Source organism: Pelobates fuscus, chromosome 12 (assembly GCF_036172605.1).
Source record: "Pelobates fuscus isolate aPelFus1 chromosome 12, aPelFus1.pri, whole genome shotgun sequence".
Taxonomy (NCBI): Eukaryota; Metazoa; Chordata; class Amphibia; order Anura; family Pelobatidae; genus Pelobates; species Pelobates fuscus.
Window position 1 is genome coordinate 126,276,468 of NC_086328.1, and position 26,667 is coordinate 126,303,134.

General features: G+C 43.2%; 1 protein-coding gene across 2 annotated transcripts; it reads left to right on the forward strand.

Annotated features, from left to right (window-relative positions):
* The first annotated feature begins 247 nt into the window (after positions 1 to 247).
* SLC39A13 (solute carrier family 39 member 13) lies at positions 248 to 23,037 on the forward strand. 2 transcript variants are annotated; one of them, XM_063438221.1, is made up of 10 exons: positions 248 to 304; positions 6,014 to 6,234; positions 6,462 to 6,575; positions 9,406 to 9,545; positions 13,097 to 13,180; positions 13,441 to 13,530; positions 14,997 to 15,047; positions 17,049 to 17,181; positions 19,113 to 19,212; positions 21,270 to 23,037. In XM_063438221.1, exons 2-10 carry the CDS (start codon positions 6,015 to 6,017, stop codon positions 21,343 to 21,345), a joined length of 1,008 nt encoding a protein of 335 aa, XP_063294291.1. In that variant the 5' UTR covers positions 248 to 304; position 6,014; the 3' UTR covers positions 21,346 to 23,037. The 2 variants fall into 2 exon arrangements, with proteins under 2 accessions (XP_063294291.1, XP_063294290.1); XM_063438220.1 differs by lacking the exon at positions 248 to 304 and adding an exon at positions 1,629 to 1,705.
* The last annotated feature ends 3,630 nt before the right edge of the window (positions 23,038 to 26,667 follow it).

The following is a 26,667-nucleotide window of genomic DNA, read 5'->3' on the forward strand; positions in this document are numbered from 1 at the left end:
TAGTTACCAGCACATTCAATTAGACTATTTATTCTGGATGTCAACAGTGTACTTTGGAGGGAGGGAAGGGGGAATTAATAATAATAAAATAAATTAAAAATCCCGGAAGTGTTTCTCTTTATTTACGTTCCCCCATTGCGCTGCTGCCGGAAGTGTCCCGCTGAAGCCGTCCCCTGGATGGCGCGGCGCAGGGCTATTGGTTCCGGTGTAGGGTGACACGTGGCTCGCTGAGCTGGGCGGAGATATGGGGGAGAGGGGTGGAGGAGTCCGATTATGGCAGGGTCCGAGAGGAGAACTGAGAGCGGTAAATACTGCTTTAATTAATCTCTGAGCGGAGGAGTGAATGCACTGATTACATGGGATGCTGGGGGAGGCACTCACTGAGTGTGAGTGGAGGACAGTTAGGGATGGGTTGATACCTGGGTGTGGGTAGGTGAATAGGTTTCTCAGTGTGAGTGGAGGATTAGTATGGCTTGATGAGAATGGGGAGGGTGTCTGAGCTGGTAATGCATCAATTACATTGATTATTGAGGGCACATTAGAAAGATTGTGAGTGGCCAGTAAATGGCAAGCTGAGAGTTTGTGAGTGGCCAGTAAATGGCAAGCTGAGAGTTTGTGAGTGGCCAGTAAATGGCAAGCTGAGAGTTTGTGAGTGGCCAGTAAATGGCAAGCTGAGAGTTTGTGAGTGGCCAGTAAATGGCAAGCTGAGAGTTTGTGAGTGGCCAGTAACTGGCAAGCTGAGAGTTTGTGAGTGGCCAGTAACTGGCAAGCTGAGAGTTTGTGAGTGGCCAGTAACTGGCAAGCTGAGCGTTTGTGAGTGGCCAGTAACTGGCAAGCTGAGCGTTTGTGAGTGGCCAGTAACTGGCAAGCTGAGAGTTTGTGAGTGGCCAGTAAATGGCAAGCTGAGAGTTTGTGAGTGGCCAGTAAATGGCAAGCTGAGAGTTTGTGAGTGGCCAGTAAATGGCAAGCTGAGAGTTTGTGAGTGGGTAGTTGATAAGTTGAAAGTATGTGAGTGGACAGTGGATGGAAAGCTGAGAGTGTGTGAGTTGGCAGTGAATACCAAGCTGAGAGCTGTGTGAGTTGGTAATGGATACCAATCTGAGAGTTGTGTGAGTTGGTAGTGGATGCCAAACTCAGTTAGTGAATGGTAAGCTGATAGTTGTGTGAGTTGGTAGTGGATACCAAGCTGAGAGTTACTGAATGGTAATCTGAGAGTTGTGTGAGTTGCTAGTGAATACCAAGCTGTGAGTTGGTAGTGGATGCCAAACTCAGTTAGTGAATGGTAAGCTGAGATTTGTGGGATTTGGTAATTGATACCAAACTGAGAGTTCTGTTAGTTAGTAGTGGATACCAAGCTGGAAGTTAGTGAATGGTAAGCTGAGAGTTGTGTGAGTTGGTAGTGGATTCCAAACTCAGTGTGTGAGTGAGCAGTGGGCAGGTGATATCTGGAAGTGGGATGGAGGCTAGTCTCCTTGATTACATATTTGTTCTGTTCCATTCAGTGAAGAGGACTCCTTGAAAGCCAGTGAGGGGTCAAGGAGAGGCTAAGGAGGTGTGAAGGGATATAACGGAGTAAGTAAGGGTGGAGCAATGTGATGCTTGCTAGGTAGAGTACAGTAAGTGGCAGTAGACAGGGGAGGGTAAGGTTGGAGGGTTGGTGGGCAGGCTGAGGGTGGCAGTGTCTGTGTGCAGGAGAGATGGCCAGGTAAGATTGTGGGGGGCTGGGGAGGCTGGTTAGAACTTCTTACTGAATACTAGGGGTGTAAAGTCATGAAAAGACCAGCTCCTATACTTGGGGCAGAGAACCCCTATTATAAAACATATTCACAGCTATTTTATTGCAAATATTGCCCTGATACTAAGTCTACAAGAGGATTTAGGATGATTTAAATCACAGGGGCCCAGTCAGGTCTTGATACATTATTGCCAGGTCAGTATAGGAAGGTAAATAGTGTTATGAGAACAGAAACAATACAGTTAGACCTTATAAATAACATTTATTGTTTCTCCTGACACAAGTTTGCATGCTTTTATGAATTCTTTGAATGTACCAATAGCAACCACCCCTGCAATAAATCATTTGTATATGAATACACAGGTTTTTTTTTTTTTTTTTGGCTACTGGGAAAGCTAATGCAAGATCCTATCTGTTGGCTTTAGAGGTGATGTGGAAAGAAAGCTTTATGATTTGGGAGTGTGAGAATGGGTGGGAAATGTCTGCAGGTAGTGGAGAGGATGGGATCGGACAGAAGAATTGAGAGATTTGGCCGTCTGGCAGTAGTTTTAAAGGAAAACTGTCATAATTATTTTTTAATGATATTTGAAATAAAAGTTTACGTGTAAAATAGCCTGTGTGTGCATTATTTTGTATTGCTTTCATATAAGTAAATTCATTTTAATATATTGCCTGTTTAATTCTTGTTTTTCGAAGAGGCACAACCTATGTGCAGGTAATAAAGATGTAGTATGCATTCACAAAACACAGATATTCTGCATACGCTCAGAGTGTCTGTAAAATACAAACAGGCATGGTAACGCACCTACACGTACGTTGTTTTAGCAGATGCGTGTTACTAAATTTATATATTCGTTACAAAATAAATACAAATCAATAGATATTGTAATTTGTGGGGTTTTCAAAAAAAATATTTTTATTTTCAGTAAAAGTAATAAACTATGACCGTTTTCCTTTAAGAAGGTGTAATGCAGGTTTGTAGGTTTTTGGAGAGGGCATTTTAGAATATGTTGTGTGTTTGTACAGTGCCCCTGATGTGAATGCAGATATCTAATATTTATACTATGTGATTGAATTAAAAAAAAAAATACTTTAAACGTTTGTAGATTGTATCCACCCATGTATTTTTGTGTTTTTATTTAAAATTGAAAACAATCCATTGTGACTTTAATATGGTGATCTCAGTGTTTGTTTCATCCCAATTCTAATCTAGTAAAATACACCTTTACAAATGGATATGTTTTGTAATTAAAAGGCCATTCTCTACCTAATCTCTTATATAATTAGAATCTTATGAAATGTGAACTTGACATCTCTCTTACATTGGCCTTTGGTACTGCCGCTGCTTTAGACGTCCTTTGGCATGCCGGTGGTCAAGAGGTTTAGTCTGCAACTGAGCATTATAGGAAACGTAGTCCTTCCATAGCTAAAGTAAAGATACTGATGTGTAGGGCGGACAGGCTGAGCTGTACCTCATTAGACATAATACACATTACTGAATGTGCTTTTGTTTTGTGTGTAGCAGTGATAATCAAAAGGTGGGTTTTCCCTTTTTGTCCACAATGAGGTTGACATTGTGAAAGTGATGTGTGGCTTATTTGTTGGGCAGGAGAGGGTGGGGTGAGTGGGTTTTTGTGGGCAAGGTGTTTCTCTGTGGGTAGATGAGTATGAAGAGATTTGACATCGTATCTGTTCATTTCTGCTTTATTTCCCTTTTCTGGCCTAGAGCTTAATTTTTTCGGTGGTATTAACCCCTTAAGGACACGTGACATGTCATGATTCCCTTTTTTCCCAGAAGTTTGGTCCTTAAGGGGTTAAAGAAGGCTCTCTTTTCACTTGCTGGGATCTTACGTAGTAGAATAGTGATGCTAAACTTTAGTATTAATATCTGTTTCTTTAGGAGAATGTTGGAAAACTGGCACATATATTAGATGGAAGCGGTTTTATTTTTTATTTTATTCTGAGGAGGTGTTTTCTAACCTCAAACAATCACACACAATTCCACTGCAACGAGAGGGGAACTCCATTTTACATATGGAACATGGATTTGTCTGCTTTTTCCCAACAAATATGTACATTTTCCACAGTACACGTTCACTTTAACCAGATGTGAAAAGAACGTTTGTATACCATTGCATTTTTCACATTCTGTCATATCTCATATCAGGCTCCCTAAGGGGAACTGTCACTTGAATTCCAGGGGCCAGAAAGACACCTTTCCTAAAATGTTGCTTAGTCTGCAGGCCCATATGGCTTGCCTTGTTTTATACATTATAGCTGTACCCCTTCTCTGGCTGCAGAAACAAAATCAGGTAGGCTTCTAACTTACGCCTCAATGTCATATATTTGGCTAAACGTTTCAATATGTTTTGTTAAAAAAATAAATAAATACAAAAAATAAATATATATATATATATATATATATTAAACCATTTGAAAAGTCTTAATCTGTTCATGACGTTTTATTACCTTTTTAATTAAAAACTCTAGTTTCATATCTGCGATTGGCTAGAATCTACTCTAACGGCTTGATGAATAGTGTGGAAATTTGATTTGCCAAATGCCAACAGTCTTTTCTGATTGGTTGGTTGCACCCCGATGCATTGAGCGACACGTAGTTAAATTACATGTATCTTTAATATAAATAGCCAATATTTTTCTCAGAAAAGTCGTATTTACATTGCTGAGGCCAAAGAGACACTCTATCTGCACCAGATCCATTACATTAAACTGAAGTGGTTCTGGTTCTTAGTTTTCCTTTAACATAAATAGATTGCTAACTGATACATACATTAAAAGCTTGTTTATGAGTTAATTAGTGAACACCTAAAATTATAGCAGGATTATGACTCTGTCAAGGATATTATTCAAATGAGCTCTCAAAGGGGATTTAAACTCTCAGAATTATATTGATTCATGCAATGCAGAAAGATAATGACTTGTTGACTTGGAGACTGAGATAAGACAGAAACATGAGACGCATATTCTCAACATTCAGAACTACTGTTTACAATAAAGGAAAAGTCTAAAATTGAAACACAACAATGTATGTTTTATGTTTGTTTGTTTCTTCCTGCATATTTAGATTTAAAGTCTTTCCCTCCCCTCCCACTCTACCATTGAAAGTCCCCCCTCTACTATTATATACAACGCTGGCTGTATCTTCTTATTGCAACTGCTGTGTTGTATACCATTTTACCGTCTGTGAATAAAAAAACTGATTGACAAAAAAAATAAAATAAAGAGAAACCTTATATCCTTTACCGCACGGGTCTCATCACATCAGCCGCTCTGCCCCTTTCTAAGATTATCATTACGATGATGTTCGCCAATCGAATGGTTCTCAACAGGGAAGCGTTGAGGGGAGGACTCCTGCACATGCGTGGCAATCACCTTGCTGCGCAATTCAGATGTATTCTACTAAAGCATCTATAGGGAGCGCAAGAGTACCAAGCGTCAGTCCTTCAAACATTGCAGGACTGTGAGGAGGAAGCCCCTTTAATGGCTGTATGAGTTAAGCCACTTGAGGCGTCCTTACAGCTCAGTGTAAACACTATTTTTTTCACAGAGAAATTACTGCAGAATCAGATTCTTAACACCAAAACCTGTAGTGCATTACGCTGGAACACTAAGCACTATAACCACTACAGCCTGCTGATTCTCTGCCAAATTGTTTTTTGAGAGATTTGACACAGAGGTCTCCAGGTGCTGGAGAACTCTTGCTGTCCATATCGCTAATGTCACTTCTGCCTTAGGAATATCAATTTTGTCCAAGTTTGGACATCATTCATCCGCTGAACATGTTGACACCCTTACACAGTGAATGCCATCCAATTATGGAGAAAGGCGATATTTTTGAACCTGAGTTGTAAGTGCCGCATTAGCAATATGAAGAGCGAGGGTCCGGGTTATGGGTCTCTTGAAGACCATTTGACACACAAGTGGGGGAAGGCAAAGGATATGCTGACACCATAACCACTACAGCGGTCTTACCTCATTAACTCTGCCAAAACTTTAAATTAGACACTTCCAAACTAAATGTTTTGCCTTTTTCTAAGTAATCTAATAAATCATAACATTTTTACAGAAATTCCTGAACTTGTCTATGGTACTAAACTAGCAATGCAAGAGAATTTACAAGGGATTTTTTTCTGTTAATTATTTTGTTTTTCAAATTTGCAATTACTTTGTAACTTCCCCACCCTTCCCTCAATAGTGAATAAAATTGCATGTTACATTGTTCCTTACTGATAATAATGTAGATCCCAATTCTTGCAGGATGATGTGGGGCAGACTAGTACCTTGGCTGTGCTTGGTATGTCTGGGCCCTTGGCTCGGTGCAGCATGCCCCCCAGGCAGCCGTGCATGTGAGAATGCTACCTTCTCCTCTTTGGATGCCTGGATCTGCTCCCTGATTGGTTCTCTGCTGGTGGGCTTCAGTGGCGTACTCCCCCTTCTGGTAATTCCTATTGAAGCAGGTGCATCTCTCAAGTCTGAAGGTGAGAGCGGACATCCCTCGCTACCCCCCTTTATATGTTTTAGAACAAATGTTTTCACTGAGTACAATATAGAAACAAGAGTGAAGGCAGTTTTGCTAAGCCAAGCGCTAAAATTATCAATAAGAAAAAATAACTGCTTGCTGCTCCTGTTATGCTATGTTGACGATGGGCTATAGTTTATGGGCTATATGTGTATTTACTAATGAGAGCAATCATTCTTCTTATAGGAGGCTCCAAAAAATTGAAACAACTGTTAAGCTTTGCCATTGGTGGATTACTGGGCGATGTGTTTGTGCACCTTCTGCCGGAGGCTTGGGCGTACACATGCAGTGCGACCACAGGTACTGTCCCCAGCAGGGAAACCACGAGTACTAACTACATATTTACTATTATCTGCCAGGGGCATCCCAGGCAGTTGTTGTATGTATATTCACTAAAAGCTGCCTTGGGTACAACAGTTACTCATATCACTGGCAGAGGTGGCACAGATATTCATTGTATTTACCGTAAAATAAGATTATTCCCGATACTTATTCCATATAGCTGACATTTTAAAATGTTGTTAAATTGCCAGAAATGCAATTTGTTTTGTGTACAGTAAATCACATTGCATGTGCTTCTCACATTGCAAATGCCCCCCGTCACTTGCATATACTGAATGTCCCGGTCACATGTACACGTGGAATTAATGTCTGCTAATATCACAAAATGTTATGAGTTTTAATGTTTTAAAAAAGTAAACGTGGACATATAAAAAAACACTATATATATATATGTAGGCCAGCTAAAATTAAGCACCTAAAGTCTTAATTACTTTTTTACCCTTTGCTCCCTCCACATTCTAACACTATACAGCAGCTTTTGTAGTTCAAACTTCATGGCTCCATCCTTTCACAATTAGAAATAGCTTTACGACAAAATCAAAATGGTAGCAAACCATCTTTATTTATATATAATGTTGTCGCACACAGGGCATGTGCTAATATTTCCATCAATGTCTTAAATATATGATCAACAACTTTTTTATCTTCTCTGGAAAAAAATAAAATTATTGTGTAAATTTCTATATCTGTACATAAAATTGCAGTTTTATCCTACTTTTATGTGCCAGCCAGGCATCCCATGTTTAAATAAAAAAATAAAAAAAAAAAAAAAGTACTTTGGCAGTGAAAAGGTTAATTGCAACCTTTAAATTTAATCCTGTTTCAGGACAAAATGCTCCTGGTTTTAACCCCTTAAGGACACATGACATGTGTGACATGTCATGATTCCCTTTTATTCCAGACGTTTGGTCCTTAAGGGGTTAAAAGACGTTTCTAAATGAAGCGGTATTGAGATTTGGCTTCAACCATAATGGGACAATCAGAGTACTTAAAGGTCACCATAATTTTACTTTTTTTTTTTTTTTCCCCATGTAATGAAAAGATGGCATTTAAAAAAAAAACAAAATTAAGTGTATGTAAAAGTACCTGAAAATCTGGCTCCTACATTCCCAGAACACCAGATCCCTCTGCCATATTCATACGCCTTTGGTTGGTTATACTATGCATCACCCGATGACCATGTGGGAGGGGGGGGACTATATCTCCACTAGTTATTTCTCAGGCCCCAACCCTATGGGACCTGAGAAATAACTACAGCAATGGCTGCCCTTACGTTAGTTTTAATATTTAACAGACATGCCATTACCTGTTGGCTGGCAGATGGGGTATTTAGAGGTAAAATATTAATATAATATTTTCGGTTAATTTTCATGAGTCTAATTTGTGTGAATAGCCTACTTAATGTTGCAGACTTAATGAAACTGTATATCAGGTGTGGCTTTGATTGGTAAATCCATTGCTGCTCTGTAGTTACCACTGTACGTAATTAATTCTCTAACACTTTTACCCCATTGTTTAATCTTTTATTATCGAGGCTCAAAATTTACACTTGCCACTAGCTGTTGGCAAGTGAAAATTTAGCACTGGCAGGTAGAAATTTACCCCTGGTAAATGTGCCATGGACCCTCCAGGCTTGGCTAGTAGTGTAGGACTAGTGAAAGATTACTCTGGGCACCATAAAAACTTTATTTGAATACTGTAGGTATGGTGCTGGAAGGTCCATGAAGCCGGCTTACCTTCAGGGGTTCAACAATGAACCCAAGTCTTCTGTCCTGCGCTGGGTAGTACTGCCCCCTCCACATACGGCTTCTTGTATCAAGCCAGCAGCAGCTCCCCATGCACAAAATGGCTTGAGAAAACCGTACGCTTTATGGGAAGCCACTGATGGACTAAGAGTGTCAGGTGGTGCTCTCAAGCTGCCTGCGGTGCCTAGTCCGAGGTTTCCTGTTTCAAGCCTTGGATTCAAACTGATGTGGAGCAGGCAGTTGAACCGGTTGTTAATGGTTTAAACCCTTAAAAGTAAACTGGCACCATAACTTCATTCCCATGAAGTTGTTATGGTGCCTGGAGTGTTCCTTTAAAATTTTGAAGGTCAAACTGCTAGAGACCAGGGGACCCAAGTGATTTTCAAACCATTTAAAAAACGGTTTACCCCTGTCACCATAACCACTACAGTATTCTAGCTATGGTGCTGATGCTGTACTTTTAAAGACGATTTAAAAGGCAGATTACATTTTTAAAAGGTAGAATTATTACAGGAATCATAGTTGACTTTAAACAGAGCTATTCACTAAAGTGTGAATTGTCTGGCTTTCAAAGTGAATTTAAATTTTTATGCCTAAATAGTCAAACCGTAAACAGCTCACGTGGAGAAGACTGTGATTGTTCTATGCAGCGGTGATTGTGCGATGACTTGCACATGATTATTGTCTGGAAATGGAGCTAGTCTGTTTGCCACTTGCACTCCTTCCCTAGTATGACACCTTAGTAAATAAAATAAAATTGATAGCTCTTAGCCCTCGGCGGTCCCAACGTTTTCTAATGCTCAGCATTCTGTGGATAAGGCCTCACCCTGTAAAGATATTATATCCTGTTTAATAAGTTTACTTAGTGCATGTTCATTTAACAAAATATTTGATGGATTGGAAGACGTCTTGTGTATACATGTCTGCGTGTAACAAGTCCAGGCACAAAGCAGGGTGTATTATATGTGCATACATATCACAGGGCTGTTACTGCAGGGGATATCTCAGATCCAGCTGTGTGAAAGTGTTTTGTCTTCTTGTAGGCAGTTCCCAGTCTCTGCAGCAGCAGAAGCTCCTGGGGCTTTGGGTCATCATTGGCTTTCTCACTTTCCTAATTCTGGAGAAGACCTTTTCCGATGAGGAATCCGAGCAGCAGCCGCAGCTGGGCACCAATCCCAAACCAGTGAGTGAGTCACATGGAACGGACTTCGTAAGGGAAAAGGGAAAGTTATTGCATAGTAATGTGCTTACATAAGGAAAGAATGTGCTCTGAGTCTGTGTAACTTGGCCCCACAATATCCTGCATACTGTATATAGTGTGTGCACAGCCAGCTCTGAGCTCACATCACATTCAGTTCAGTGTTCTATCACGGAACTTCACAGTTTAACAGGGCATCGTCTGTCTCACATCCCCTGATTCTGCCCCCTTTCCTGTGTTTTTTTTGTAGAACATAGTGAAACTTTTGTGAGCTTGCTTAACCCTCAAATGCCCACGACATTGCATTAAAGAAATGTTGCAGGTTTTAACCCAATCACTGCCAGATCACAGCTTTACACATAGTTGCATCTACTTCATGGCTGCTAGATCAGTGCTTGATACTTAGTAATGCTCGTATTAACCCTGTGATTGCCAGATATCTGCTTATACTTGCTTACAAGTCTATTAATCCTTTAAATACAAGATCCCTATTTCACTTATCACACGGTCATCTTATCATTGTGGTTACAAGATGAAGTTTACTAATTCTCTGCCTGCTGCATCACAGCTTTAGAGGTTTTGGAGTAATGTTTTGATTACCAGACCACCGCTGTATATCTATTGTCCCTATTTTAACGCATGATCACTACTTCATGATGAGTATCCATGATGTATATGTGTTAAGATTGTAATCCCGGCCTTGTCACTGTCAGTGGTGTATCCTGGTTTTGTTCTGTACTAAGTCCTGTCTGTGAGTGGCCTTACCAAGACAGTCAGACTTCACATGCAGGACATTAGAAAAACACCTTCCATGCATTGATATGACCTTGTTAAAAGGGACTCTTGATACTCCTCGCAAGGAGAGAGGAGATGGGATTGTTTAACACTTCCACTATGGAAATAGACAGAATTCTTGTGGGTTGTGATTCACTGCAGCTTTTAGGAATATATAAAGCACAAATATTAAAGCACAGCATGTATGTTCCAAGAATCCAGTAGTCTAAAATGATATTGTCTCATTATTTCAAGTACGGATTTGCAGAATTTGAGCCACAATAGGGAACTTGTAGAAGACCTACATTTCAGCCACGCTGTTTTCTGCTGAAGCCATTCTCCCAACTCGGGGATTAGAGCATGTTTATGTAGCCCCTCTCGTCGAGTCTGCAGTTGTATTAGACACTTGCCGTCAGTTTACTCTGGTTCCATAGCGTTGTTTCTGATCTCTTTGTTTTCTGTGTGTTGATATTCAGATAAGAAGGGTTTACATTCCTTTGCGAGCTCAAGGATATGTATATGAATAGAAATAATGTATTTGTTGATTGTATATTATTGTTTACAATCATACCATGTTCAGTAAAAGCTGCACTTATATACATATATGGTTATGTTACGTTATTTTGAGTGAAATGCATTGTGACTGTGGAACAGGGCCGGTTGGCTGCCTGGAAACATCTAGTACAACAGAAATAGTATCATGTTCAAAACAGCAACAAACCAGAGTTTGATTTAGGGACCCTCCAAGCACCATAACAATCTATGCTTCCTGTATAAAGAATGGCACAGGGACATTTACTTTCATTCAGTTAAAGGACCACTATATGCACCCAGACCACTTCAGCTCAACAAAGTGGTCTGGGTGCCAGGTCCCTCTAGTTTTAACCTTGCAGCTGAAAACATAGCAGTTTCAGAGAAACTGCTTTGTTTCACTGAGGGTTAATCCAGCCTCTAGTGGCTGTCTCACTGGCAGCCTCTAGAGGCCGCTTCCGCGATTCTCACTGTGAAAATCACAGTAAGAAGACGCTGACGTCCATAGGAAATCATTGAGTAATGCTTTCATATGGGCTGTTTTAATGCACATGCGCATTCGGAAATTACGTTGGCAGGGGGTGTAGAGTTCCCAGCACAGAGGGAGCCCGACGCTGGAGAAAGGTAACTGGCTGAAGGGGTTTTAACAGCAGGAGGGGGGGGGCCTGAGGGTGGGGGGGGTTTAACGACCCTATAGTTCCAGGAAAACAAGTTTGTTTTCCTGGCACTATAGTGCTCCTTTAACCCCTTAAGGACACATGACATGTGTGACATGTCATGATTCCCTTTTATTCCAGAAGTTTGGTCCTTAAGGGGTTAAGGCAAAACTGTCATATTTCCTTTCCTTTCAGTTTCCTTTCCTTATTCCCCCTGTATCTTACAGGAACACAACAAGCTCTAGATCCACTACAATTTAATGTAGGGGTTCTGGGGAAAAGAGACTGTCCGTGTATGCTCAGCAATGTTAACACTGCCTTTTCTGCCTAATTGGCTGTCACTCAAACAGCCACTAAGGTGCTTCCTGACAAAGTCCTTCAATCCTTGCAATCCAATGTTCAGAGTCTTCACGCTCTAGGGATGCCCTGAGCCAATGCATTTTTAGGAGGATATATTGATTGATTGGTGCAGTGCACTAGCCCCCTTCAATGATTCCCAAAGGGGAAGCAATGGATTGGCTGAGATCATTAATGATGATAATTTCAGCCAGAGGAGAAGCCATGGCTTTATTCATTCAGGAGGCATGACATGCATCAGCGTTATTGTGGTATTGTCTTACCCCTGCTGTACTGCTCTTCATTCCCAGCCATGAACATTAAATGAAGAAATAGAGGTATTTTGTTTGAACTCATTATGCACAGTTTGTCTGCTTTTAATATAGCTCCACCGATTTTCAAAAATCATTAAATGTATCATTCACAGCTCCCTACTGGGCACTCACATTATGAAGCTATGATGTTACCCTCTGTCTGTAGAATATTTTTTTGTATTGTTTTGGTATTTTGTTTTTACATATTTTTTTTTTCCTGTTTTAGTAAAACTGACACAAACATATATACATGTTCCTATTTCAAATTGTGTTTGTTAATCCCTAAAAGCAATAACTATTGAACTGTCCCATTTACTTGTGACGTAGTTCTGTGAATAAATGTGGTGCCATCATAAAGGGGGCATTTTGTCCATGACATCTAGCAGTGCACATACATTCATATTGACGTGATCTATAAGCTCTGCAAAGCCGGCACACTCTTATAGGGTGGTGAATTCCGAACCTCGGCATTTGGTATTTTAAGAACCTTACGTAGAATGTTTGATTACTGGGTTTGGTTGTGTCACCCCTCCCTTCCCCTCCCAAACTTAAAGGGATACTACAACTTAAGTTTAATGAAGCAGTTTTGGGGCATAGATAATGCAGTCTCAGTCAGCTGGGGAGGCTGGCCTTCAACAGTTGGTTAACCAGAACTCCCTTATTCCACTACCAGCTATGATTATGGCAAATGGAGTGGTGGAGGATCATGGGAATTGTAGTTATATAAGCATCTCTGAAGGGCAGAAGGTTCCCTAACCATATTTTACGATGCTACCTTTTACAGTAAAAGGAATGGCAGGCTCTGTGATTTAATGAAACCATAGGAGGATAATGCGTAGTTTAATTTCTCAATCTTTCCTTTAAGTATTTGTTTACTGGGGACTCTTCAGAGAGTTTGCACTCTAACATTAGCAATCTGTTGTAGAACAAGACACCGGTGAATCTGTTGAATGGAAAACATGACACGGTTAAAAAAAGGAATGATGAAGAACGGAACAGCCACATCAAAGTAAGTGTCTATTATTGAGTGTTTTCTATAAAAGGACATTCTATGCTCCAAAACAGTTTTAGTTTAATAAAAGAGTTTTGGTGTATAGATTATGTCCCTTCAGACTCACTGCTTAATATTCTGCAATGTTACAAATCATGACCAACAACTAGCCTGATCTATACAAGCAATGTGTTGGCATTTACCTTGCATTGTTTTGTTGTTTCTTTATTTTATCTTTATTATTTCCTTATAACTCTTTCTTCTCTCCTTCATTGCAGGTCAGTGGCTATCTTAACCTGTTGGCAAACACTATTGATAATTTCACCCATGGCATGGCGGTAGCCGGCGGTTTCTTGGTCAGTAAAAAGGTAGGGGACATTTAAACTTCCTTTCTGGTCACTTACGTTTCTACATGTGTCCTCTTATTAATGCATCTTTCTACACGTTTGTGGTCTTATGTACGTTCTCTTTCTGTGTGCGGTCTTTTGTAACACACACACGTTTGTTATCGTCCTATGTTTACAATCTAAAGGATATATTGGGGATTAAAGACAAGCGGTAGCAGGGGGTGATTTGAAGTGATGGCTATAAGACGTTAACAGAGAGTTACAGCTATTGGTAAAATATAAAGAGAATGAGGAGGTAATTAAGTGAGACTCTCAAACAGTTGGAGGAGCATGCTATATATTTAGTAGGAACCGGAGTGGGATGGAAGAGGGGCGAGTGGGTGAGAAGTGCTGAGAAAAATGGAGAGATTCAGTATTGCTGGGTTCTGGGTGTGTGAAGTGAAGCCTGAATGTTGCAGGTAGATGAGAAATGGAGAGATTCGGTATTGCTGGGTTCTGGGTGTGTGAAGTGAAGCCTGAATGTTGCAGGTAGATGAGAAATGGAGAGATTCAGTATTGCTGGGTTCTGGATGCGTGAAGTGAGGCCTGAATGTTGCAGGTAGATGAGAAATGGAGAGATTCAGTATTGCTGGGTTCTGGGTGCGTGAAGTGAAGCCTGAATGTTGCAGGGAGATGAGAAACTGATAGATTCAGTATTGCTGGATCCTTGGGTGTGTGAAGTGAGGTCTGAACGTTGCAGGGAGATGAGAAATGGAGAGATTCAGTATTTCTTGATTCAGGGTGTGTGAAGTGAAGCCTGGATATTGTAGGTAGATGAGAAATGGAGAGATTCAGTATTGCTGGGTTCTGGGTGTGTGAAGTGAGGTATGAATGTTGGTGGGAGAGGATGAAGGTAGAGATTCAGTATTGCTGGGTCCTGGGTGTGTGAAGTGAGGGCTGAATGTTGGTGGGAGAGGATGAATGGAGAGATTCAGTATTGCTGGGTTCTGGGTGTGTGAAGTGAGGCCTGGATGTTGTAGGGAGATGAGAAATGGAGAGATTCAGTATTGCTGGGTTCTGGGTGCGTGAAGTGAAGCCTGAATGTTGCAGGGAGATGAGAAATGGAGAGATTCTGTATTTCTTGGTTCTGGGTGTGTGAAGTGAAGCCTGAATGTTGCAGGGAGATGAGAAATGGAGAGATTCAGTATTGCAGAGTTCTGGGTGTGTGAAGTGAAGCCTGAATGTTGGTGGGAAATGATGAATGTAGAGATTCAGTATTGCTGGGTTCCATATGTGTGAAGTGAGGCCTAAGAAGAGTAATGGGGATGACACCATTCCATGAAGGCATTTACAGCCAGGAGGGGCAAAGTGTAGAGAGAGGGGGTGGGTAGAGTAAACATTTGTTGTATACCATTGAGAATGTTCTTTTCTACTTGTGTGGCCCTGCCTAATATACATGTCTACGTGTGTGGTCCCCTTCTAATGCTTTCTGCTTGTGCATCGTCTAGGTGGGGGTCCTGACAACCATCGCTATTCTGTTACATGAGATTCCCCATGAGGTAAGTGTCATTTCTTTTTTTTTTTTTTTTTATTCTTTATTTTTGATGTGCAAAAGCTTGACAGACATGTTAATTTGCCACGACAATAGTTACAGGCATTTCAAAATACATATTTCTGTGGCAATTAAGAAAGGGTGCACATTTTTTTTTCCTCAAGAGTAACAAACAAGCAGAAACAAAGTGAGTCAGATAATGAGATGGTAGGAAGCACAAGTTAAACATATCGAGAAGACTAGCGATAGTAATGTTTAAAGTAAGTGAATCTATGAATTATATCTATTTCTGTAGCTTAGTAGCCGCTGGATGTTATTCATAAAATGAAGGCAGATTTTAAGTTGGCGTTGTCGTAATGTGCTCAACGTGAACATGCTGGCTAAAGAGGGGCCATAGAGGCAGAACCGCTTCGCCCCAGGTCACACAATTCGGAACATTATACAGACAAAAACATGAATGGCATGCTAGAATAACCTGACTGGCATAAAGACATAAAGGAAACAGGCTGCACAATGCTTATTCTCAGTGGCGAGTGCAAGTCATTTTAAATTAAATATGCAAACAAAGTATAGACATTTTTGACTACAAGTTATAATTAAACTCGGTAGCTAACTCTGCGTGGTTTATGAAAAATATGTACGTTAAGCAAGAGCAGTGCCAGAGTGTTGAATGTGTAGAACATGAGATGAGAGTATCGATTTAAAAAGTAAGTTATAAGTAAAACCCCCTATCTACCCTAGCATCTTATCTTAATAGCCTCTGTTATGGCTGCGAGTGATGGGATATGTAGGAAAATAAGGCTGAACAAAATAGGAAACATAAAATAAGTGATACACATCAGCAGGCATGCGTGTGCGTTCCAGAGGGGCAAAGAAAGTCAAGTGTCTGAGGTTACTATGCCTGTGGTATAGTTTCAGTCCCCGTGGGATCAGCCGATGCCTTGACGGGACTGGGTGAGTAATCCCTGCAGTGGGTGGTGCATCTGCGCAAAGTCCCACTGTGAAGGTCTCATGGTTGGCACCACTACCCCACTTTTCCATGATTTCTCTCTTGCGGTCCGTGTGGGGGGTCTCCGTCTGTGTGCCCCGCTGGTGTGATGCTGTGCTGTCTCCTGGTCAGTATCGTGGTCGGCACCGTGGGTGTTCGTGTGTGGAGCCGTGCACTGCCTGCTGAGAGTTGTTAAAAACGCTGAGGTGCGAGCAGAATATGCTCGTTGGTAGGTCGCCTGCTGGGTCATGAGGATATGGGTGCTGGTCCTCCGTGCCGGTTCATGGGTTCTGCTTTGACACGGGGCTGCTGTGAAGGTATGGGGGAGATTCCCGCCTATTTGGCGTCGAGTCGCCGGGCGGATCCATGCCATTACTATTTTCATCGCCTGCTTGAATGCCTGTCCCCGGGCGTGCAGCTTGATCCACAGATTGGCACATAGCCGGTTGTAGAATTCTCTCGTGCATTTAGGGGGCTTGTTAAGTGTGCGGTTCAGTATGGACTGAGTCCGTGCCGCCATTTTATTTGTGCCTAGGTTGCTTCGGTTCGCATGAGGACTTGTCTCTTGTGCTGGTCGTGGCTTGGGGGTGATCGTCCCCAGCGAGGACCGGGATGACCCCCGCCGGTCCAGAGGGGGGGGGGGGGTTAGAGGTGAGTACGTCAAGGTTGCCATCTGCAGGTTTACCAACGAGGAGAGCGGCCGCCTCTCCCTGGCTCGTTTGCAGGTAGGCCGCAAGCTGGATTCGAGGGGACCCGGTGAATCTCGGGATCATGTGTGGTATCACTACGTTTGCCTGGGTCTCCCCCACTCTGTAGTCACCTTCCCAGCAGTGTGTGTGCAATAATTCGAGGTGTATCCCCCGTTTTTGCGGCTAGTTTGCAGGAGCTATCGTGTAGCACGTCCACCCTGCTAGGAAGCCAGGCTCCGCCCCAGTGTCATTTCTGTAAGTGGATTATAAATGCTATGTTCATGACTGTCATCCTTCTCCTCATCCATTTGATCTTCTGCTCCTCCTTTAGGTCGGGGATTTTGCCATCCTGCTCCGTGCTGGGTTTGACCGTTGGAGTGCTGCTAAGATGCAGTTGACAACCGCAATGGGTGGAATACTGGGAGCAGGCTTCGCCGTCTGTGCTCAGTCACCCAAGGGGACAGGTAAAGCCTTTGCAGTGGCCTTTGGAAATTAACAATCACTGGATACAGCAAATGTAGTGCAGGAGCGGAGAATACTGATATACAAAGTCACAGCTCAACAAATTACTGTGCTCCCCTATGGTACTGGAATGATAGGGTTCATTGACCTCTCACTAGTACACCATTTTCCTTTGTACAGGGAGTGCAGAATTATTAGGCAAATGAGTATTTTGACCACATCATCCTCTTTATGCATGTTGTCTTACTCCAAGCTGTATAGGCTCGAAAGCCTACTACCAATTAAGCATATTAGGTGATGTGCATCTCTGTAATGAGAAGGGGTGTGGTCTAATGACATAAACACCCTATATCAGGTGTGCATAATTATTAGGCAACTTCCTTTCCTTTGGCAAAATGGGTCAAAAGAAGGACTTGACAGGCTCAGAAAAGTCAAAAATAGTGAGATATCTTGCAGAGGGATGCAGCACTCTTAAAATTGCGAAGCTTCTGAAGCGTGATCATCGAACAATCAAGCTTTTCATTCAAAATAGTCAACAGGGTCGCAAGAAGCGTGTGGAAAAACCAAGGCGCAAAATAACTGCCCATGAACTGAGAAAAGTCAAGCGTGCAGCTGCCAAGATGCCACTTGCCACCAGTTTGGCCATATTTCAGAGCTGCAACATGACTGGAGTGCCCAAAAGCACAAGGTGTGCAATACTCAGAGACATGGCCAAGGTAAGAAAGGCTGAAAGACGACCACCACTGAACAAGACACACAAGCTGAAACGTCAAGACTGGGCCAGGAAATATCTCAAGACTGATTTTTCTAAGGTTTTATGGACTGATGAAATGAGAGTGAGTCTTGATGGGCCAGGTGGATGGGCCCGTGGCTGGATTGGTAAAGGGCAGAGAGCTCCAGTCCGACTCAGACGCCAGCAAGGTGGAGGTGGAGTACTGGTTTGGGCTGGTATCATCAAAGATGAGTTTGTGGGGCCTTTTCGGGTTGAGGATGGAGTCAAGCTCAACTCCCAGTCCTACTGCCAGTTTCTGGAAGACACCTTCTTCAAGCAGTGGTACAGGAAGAAGTCTGCATCCTTCAAGAAAAACATGATTTTCATGCAGGACAATGCTCCATCACACGCGTCCAAGTACTCCACAGCGTGGCTGGCAAGAAAGGGTATAAAAGAAGAAAATCTAATGACATGGCCTCCTTGTTCACCTGATCTGAACCCCATTGAGAACCTGTGGTCCATCATCAAATGTGAGATTTACAAGGAGGAAAAACAGTACACCTCTCTGAACAGTGTCTGGGAGGCTGTGGTTGCTTCTGCACGCAATGTTGATGGTGAACAGATCAAAACACTGACAGAATCCATGGATGGCAGGCTTTTGAGTGTCCTTGCAAAGAAAGGTGCTATATTGGTCACTGATTTGTTTTTGTTTTGTTTTTGAATGTCAGAAATGTATATTTGTGAATGTTGAGATGTTATATTGGTTTCACTGGTAAAAATAAATAATTGAAATGGGTATATATTTGTTTTTTGTTAAGTTGCCTAATAATTATGCACAGTAATAGTCACCTGCACACAGATATCCCCCTAAAATAGCTAAAACTAAAAACAAACTAAAAACTACTTCCAAAAATATTCAGCTTTGATATTAATGAGTTTTTTGGGTTCATTGAGAACATGGTTGTTGTTCAATAATAAAATTAATCCTCAAAAATACAACTTGCCTAATAATTCTGCACTCCCTGTATATTTCAAGGATTTCAGTGATATTGCCATGTTCCCCATAGTGTAACAGGCTCTCAAATAAATCTGTATACGGGAAGTAGAATAATTTTAAGAAAAAAAGGACTGGTGAAGTCTCATTGTAGCAGTTGTTAATATGCACTTGGAGATTTCTACAGTCAGGGTTTCCTGATAATTTTGTGCTTTTGTCCCTCACAGGAGAAACCGTGGCTTGGATTCTCCCCTTCACATCGGGGGGGTTCCTGTACATTGCATTGGTGACAGTCCTGCCAGACCTTTTAGAGGAGAAGAATGCACGGTAAGGGTTAATGACACACTCCACTGGGATACCATGGGTCTTATTTACTAACTGGCAAGAAGGTGTGAAATGAGAACTAGGCGAATTTTACAGTAAACTTTGTCCAACTATGACTTAAACCCTAGATGTATGCTAGAAGCTCATGTCAGGTGCTAATGTGTGTAAAGCACTCTATAATAATAAATAATGCACATTTATAAAAACTGTCTCTACTTCGCAGTGTGATGTTATGTTAAAAACTAAATTGCTAGATGTTGGTCTAATTGGCCAGGATGAAAACTATGTAGGACGTATTAGTTTAAAAGTCGGGCTAGAGAACCTAAACATGTTTACTTTAGAAAAGGTGGCTAAGAGGGCGGATATGATATACAAACACTTCTTCCATAACCTGTTCATTAATAGCACTGTACAGAGGATGATAAGTCACCGAGTAAAGTGGCTCTGTTGCTCCCCTCAAAATCTTTATGAAATGCCTGTAAAGACTTTGTTGGAACTTCAATTATTCCTACAGAGTCAAAAGATGAAAAGACAACATAGGTTCTCCGTTGTCTCGTGGTAAACTATCAAGTTGACAAAAGGCAGTGCTACTGCTGTCATGTTTTTGAACTGTCACTAGCACGGTGGGAGGAATAAGGCATTGGCTTACTCATCTATTGTATTCTCGCACACGTGCAAGAGTACAACTCTGACATGGAATCTGAAGCTCTGAGATGGGAGACACCATCAGTTAAGTATAACTGACTTCCAATGCACCCTAGGGCCACCACACTCAGTAAAAGATGTCGCGTCTGTTTTTTTTCCCCAAAATGTACAAATATCCTAGAAAGTGACAGAGCCACTTATAAGAAATACAAACATATTCCTAACAGAATAGTGTTCCTCTCACCATGCACATTATAGGGCCCCACATAAAAAAAAGCTGTTAACATGCCTCACAACGCGCACCGCAATGGTCTCTATGCTGCAGGTCAATTCTGATGTTCTCAGCCAATCCCATTCTTCCCTGTAGAGAAGCATTGGGAGGCTAGTGACTGCGCTGTGCCAATCAAGCGCTCTCTGTGAGAGTCATTTGATTAAATAGCCAAGTCTGACTCGGTTATTCAGCAGAAGGACCCTCTAGTAGCTGTCAGGAAGACATGTCCCTTTAAAGTGTGTTAAAGGGACATGCATCACTTTAGGTTTGAATGAGACAGCTGCCCTGCCCTGTTTTCATAAATGCCTGCTTCTTTCTTGCTTTAAACAACCACTCCAGGGGGGACACTGGTCTCCCTAATCTTTGTCCTATTCCTAGGAATGCTGGAAAAGGTGATTGAGCAAGCTTGACAAATTTACACATGTTCAGTTGTAAGATCACCTAGCAACATCCTAACAGGGGAAGAAGACAGGGAGTCTGATCAGTGTGATCATAGAGAGCTGGCTCCGGTGTCTCTCTCTCCTACTGCTACACAATGATCCCCTGTTTCTGTCTCTAGCTGAGAGGCGTGCTCAATAATGCAATCTGACTACGTTTATAAACGTTTATACTTTTCAAGGTTTTCCTTGGTTTATATTGGTTTCTATATTCATAATAATAATCATAACATTACCGTTCTCTGATAAACGACATGTTTTAGATTGCAAGGTTAAAACAACAGGGCCCCCTCACCCAGACCACTTCATTTAGTGTTTTTTTTATTTTTTTATTTTGCCAATGAAGATGTGGAATTATCTGTCTAAAGAAGTTGTTTTATCAGATTGTGCAAATCTTTTTAAGCAACGTCTGGATAATTATTTGGAAAACCTGAATATTCAAGTAGTTAATATGTGAGGTAACCGATTGTTGATCCAAGGAGAAACCTGGCTGACATTTTGTAGTAAGGAAAAATGATTTTCTAATTTGTGGCAAAATTAGAAATTGTTTCAATTATTTTAATACATATGTGTAAAAGGTGCCAAGTGCTCTTTTGCCCTTTCACTTCCTGAAATCTAAGATCTTTTCTAAAGGTCTTTGTACAACAGAGCAGTAAGTGTTCATACAGATACCTTGTATAATCAGTTCTTACTTTGTTCTTTTCCAGAAATTCCGTGATCCAGATTTTCCTTATAAGCTGCGGCATCGCTGTGATGACAGTGCTATCATTAATCGTAGAATGACAAAGGCTTTCTACCACCCATCATGGTCAAGAGAACTTTCCTGGAATTTTCAATTAGAGTCCAGTTTAATTCCAAGGAGTAGCAACACTCGGGGGAGTTTCACCACTGCACGCACTCTTTAGTGCACTGACCCTCATGCTAGAATCATTACCGAACTGGTACTCACTGAGGAAATACATTTCACAGGACAGGAAGGAACGAATGGGACAGGGCAGTAAACTGCCACAAAGGGCAAATACCCTTTTTTGTTACAATCACTTCTCTCCTTGTAATGTTTTTATTTATGTGTCTGTTGATTGGGTATTGTCTATGTATGTATGCCTTCCTGTCCTTTGTCGCACTTACCCTCCGGAGTGTATGGAGGAATTCTGTATTTCCTTTGCTTTACCCGCTGAGATCTGCCTGCAACCCCTTACTACTTTTATGCCTGTGTCTCTTTATGTTTTCTGTGTTGTTTTTACCAATGTTTGTCTCTAAGACATTCCCTTGTGGTCGCCACTCCGTACCCTGCTCTGTACATCTGTGACCCGTTCAAGATCAGGAATAAGATCTCGCATGTAGTATTAGCTTGCCAGTTTAAACAGAGGATAGTAAGTAATTGCTAGTGAGAGGGAGACAACAAAAAAATCATTATATTTACCTGACTTTCTTTTTATTTTTTTTATCTGTTACTATAGCTGCCAGGCCTCTGTCTTATCGCACAAACCTGACTGTAGCAATGGTAGTTAACTGTTACATATTTATACCTAGATATTTCAGAACCACTGCTGTCTATTAAAAAAAGAAAACAATAGTTTATTTACTAAGGTGTGCTTAGTGGAGGGACAACTTAGATCTAACAGAACCTTCCTGTGCTTAATACATCTTCCGCAGCATTGGATTGGATCGCCGTTTTGTTTGCAGTGCAGTGATAGATAATCTTGGTGTTCCAGATATTTCAAACTCATTTTCACAACATACTCGGCCATCTTTCGGATGTCCATGCATCATGGGTAAAGTAATTGCAAAATTATCTATGGTGCCACTTGGCTATCACTGGTATAGGGGCGCATTGAGAACAAAACAAAGGGTTCTGAAAATAGCACTGCAGTCGAGATGTTTCCCTGGGTAGAAATGCTGTACCAAATTTGCAGAAGCAACCGGTTTGGCAATCTACTTTGGATGAAACATCTGGATAGAAGGTTTGAAAATGGAGAGGCATAGAGTCATATTTTTGAAAAGCTACTTTTAAATGTCAGTCCTTTAGAAAAGAATATATTTTATTAAAAGAGCAATAAGAACAGGGTGCTATTTACAAATTGGGAGTCTTTCTACAGTATCCAAGCTGAACTGTATCCTCCGAGAGTTGCTACAGTGACTTTGGTAGAAAGATATATTGTATACTTTTGCATACCAGTCAGACACAAAGCCAAGGTCATCACCACCCACATAAAGTTATACGTACTTCATTCAGTTGTCTGCGCTCTCATCATGGAGTCGAAGGAGAAAGACCCCCACCTGTCAGATAACAAGGGTCTGCGTGACTATTTCTGTACACGAAACTAGTAGAAATTTGGTTTTTATAAGGATCAGAGTAGATCTTATTTTGCATACCTCTTTATGAACACTATGTTGAGAGAGTTTTATTATATTCTTTATCTTTTGCATGAAGTCTTAAATAAAAAAAAGTTTCTATTTATTTCATTAACAGAATGTCTCTTTGTCTATTATTGAACACGGCTCAGATAGTCCTGCAGAGAGCATTCATTATAACAATCACTGTGAATATAATGCACAAAAGATCAAAAGCTGTTGAAATTCTACTCCCCTTTCCGTTCCCTGACATGGTTCCTTGAGGTTAAACCCAGTTTATCTCATTATGTAGGTTTCCAATCTATAACATGTAACAGAGGACAGAATCAAGAAGAGTTAGAAGCTCCAATGTTGTCCCATTATTAAAACAGATGTGTATTATTAGTTTGAGATATAATACCACTGGATGTTTGACATTCAGATTTCTATTTTATATATTCGTAATGTTTGTAAATCAGACAAATTGGCTACTCCACCATAACTACTAGTAAGGCAATCCCTGTAGCTTGTTTTTGGTGGAAAATAATTCTAATTCTAGGAAAACAAAATCGTACCCTGATCATATTTTCTTCGGGTCTGGTTAATTCTCGCTTGTCATGTGACACACGCAGCCAGATTCGCTCTCCTATACCTTAAAAGAAAAATCAACGGGAGGCGGAGCCTGACCGCAGACGAAGATGGCCGCACACTAGAGAGTCTCCGAGACGGCAGAAAACATAAAAGCTAATAACAGCGGCGGATCAGCTCACCACCACGCCACAGACCTCACACCATACCCCCGAACCCCACTACAACTAACCGGGATGGGTGGAGGTAGAAAATCCAAATCGGGCGCGGCCGTGGCCCCGATCTTTAAAGTCAGGGCGGACAAAGATACCACGCAGGCTGCAGGAGAGCAACAGGCCTCTGACTCTGATTCAGACGCCAGCACAACCAGCCACAGAAAGGACCCTGCACCCCTAACCAAAAAAGACCTTCATGAACTCCTGCTGGAAATGAAATCACTGGTAGCATCTGAACTTACCAAACACCTAGCCCCACTTAAAGAGGGCCTGTCAGACCTCGGCAAGCGCACACGCGAGCTAGAAAACAAAATGGACGACATGGCTACCACTACCTTAACCCACGACATGGAGCTAAAAGAAATTAAAGAACAGCTGGCATCTCTTGAAGAAACGCAGGAGGACCTAAATAACAGGTCCAGACGGAACAATATCCGCATCAGGGGACTGCCGGAATCCTCCAACCCGGAGGCACTTACCAGCATCCTCCATGAAGTGCTCAGCAGCCTGCTCCCAGACGCCCCGCCAGCCGACCTCCTCCTAGACAGGGCCCACAGAGCCCTCCGTCCGCCATCCACAAACCCCACACAACCCCGAGACATCATTATATGCTGCCACTACTTCCACGTCAAGGAAGCAATCATGCGAGCGACAAGAGAGACACCGTTGCAAATTGAAGGCCACGTGGTCCAATTATACCACGACCTCGCACCAACAACCCTTCGCAAACGGCGCGAACTGCGGCCCCTAACCCAAGCTCTACAAACTAGACGGATTAGATACTCATGGGGCCATCCTTTCAAACTAATGGTACGCCACGACAACCGCACATATATACTGCGCAAACCATCCGAGGCCCAAGATCTGGCGGAGCAACTGGGCATCCGAGACATCAACATGGATATAACCACAGCAGACCAGCGCCCGGCTCCATCCTGGAGACCCGAGCACCAACTACCCCAAAGAAATCGCGACCTTCAACGAAGACAGCGCCCGTCCCAACCCCCATATGTTTAAGTAGCCGCGACGTTCGGGCCTGGGAATCACCTGAACCCTACCCACACTGCACCACCCCTAAAGACTTGGTGACCGGGCTGCCCCGGGAACTGGACAGGCCTGCACACCTTACCCCCCCCCCCCCCTGGTGCTCACAACGCTGGACCCGCAACACAAACCCAAAGCAACAGACCAAACGACCAGCCCAACCTGCTGAACAGACACTCGATCTGAGAGCATCCCTACGACCCGGCATCCCGGCGCCCAAGACAGCTCAGAACAAACATCACACCATCTATCTGACGCCAAGCAAGGCCGCACCGCATGAACTGTATAAGAGCAACGAAGAAGTACTTCACTGCAAGAACACTGACACTAGCACTTCTTACGATCGAAATTGCCCACAGCCAAGCAGAGAACACCGACTCCCACACTGAGAATCTACATTCACCGTGGACTTGTCGTAAGACTTTTGAGAATTACCCCACTATAGCAACAAAAGCCCTACGGGCGATTCCGGGGGCCCTTGGGGTGGGGGGGGGGCTGTCTGGGGCCCTTGCGGCCTTCCCTCCCCCCCTCCCCGCTCATCGGCAGGGCTGGGGGGACGGGGGACCATGACGGCCCTGCTGGGTAAATGCCTGAAAGGGGACACGGAGAGGGCGGGGAAAAATTTCGGGCAACTGTATGCAATAGAAAAGCCTGGGGCTCTGGCGGCCTCCCCCCCCCCCCCGCAACGGGGTTGGGGGGGCGGGGGGGGGGGGGGCGGCGACGCCCACTCAGGAAAACACTGGCGCCGGGGCTGCCCCTGGTTCGGGGCAAAGCTCGGCCGGGCCCTCTCCCAGGCTCGGGACAACATAAATGTCAGCTAAAGAGAAAGGAACGTAGTCAAAGCAAATATATGTTAAAGGGAAAACCGTTATTGGGCGGGGGAGGGCTTGATGCCGGGCCCTCGCGCTCCCCCCCTCCCTCCCCCTCATTGGGGTCAGGGGGGCGGTGGGGCGCGACAGGCCAGAAAGCGGGAGGGAAGAACGGGAGTGTCATGCTGACCTGTAATGCAATGTTATGTACCAACTGCAAACTCCGCACGACCAACGAACCTAAACACGACACCCCCCTGGATCCCAAAGGTCACAATACCCACATGCAGCAGTCCGTGAGGGCACCCCTGGGGAAAGCAAGCCACCCCCGCCTGAGAGAGACGGGCACCGCCCCCCCCCGCCCCACGGGACGAGCCCGTGACAAAGATATCCCGCACAGACTCACACCCGAAAAGCACCCACATTAAGTGGACATAACCCACTGAAATGGCCTGAAGCCCGGCGCGACCCGCCACACCTAAATATGTACATAAGTTACCAGTTCTCACTGTTCCGCTAAGGCTACCCTCCCAGGGCCCGAACCGCGGCTACCCTCTCCCCCCACCCTACTGCCAAACCAAAAACGGATAGTATGGTGACCAGTTTATCCCACACACTCTTCTTCACCCTAGGTCTGATTGTTAACAACCCCGCCAAAACACATCACATGCCTGCCGCCCTCTCTCTGGCAAAAGGCCACTTCTCCCCATACACCCTGATACCTGCCACCCTCGCCTGGTGACCATAGGTGTGCGCACGGGGTGTGCCGGGTGTGCCTGGGCACACCCTAATCCCCGCGGCACGCCTATGGATTAAGACCTGCAGGATCGGAGTTCCTGCACTTTTTATGAGCAGGAACACCGTTCCTGCAGGCACTCAGCGCCCCCAAATGCCCCCCTTCCTCCCCCTGTCATGGGGGGGGGTGGGGGGGGCAAGAGGTGATGGACCCCAAACCCCCCCTCCCCCGGTCAGGCGCCTGTCTTCATCTCAGCCGCGGCGAGGGAGCTGTGTGCTCTCTGCTCCCTCTCGCCGCGCGCCGTTTGCGGATGCCGGAGCCGGAATATGACGTCATATTCCGGCTCCCAGCTACAGCAGACAGCCCGCGCGGTGAGAGG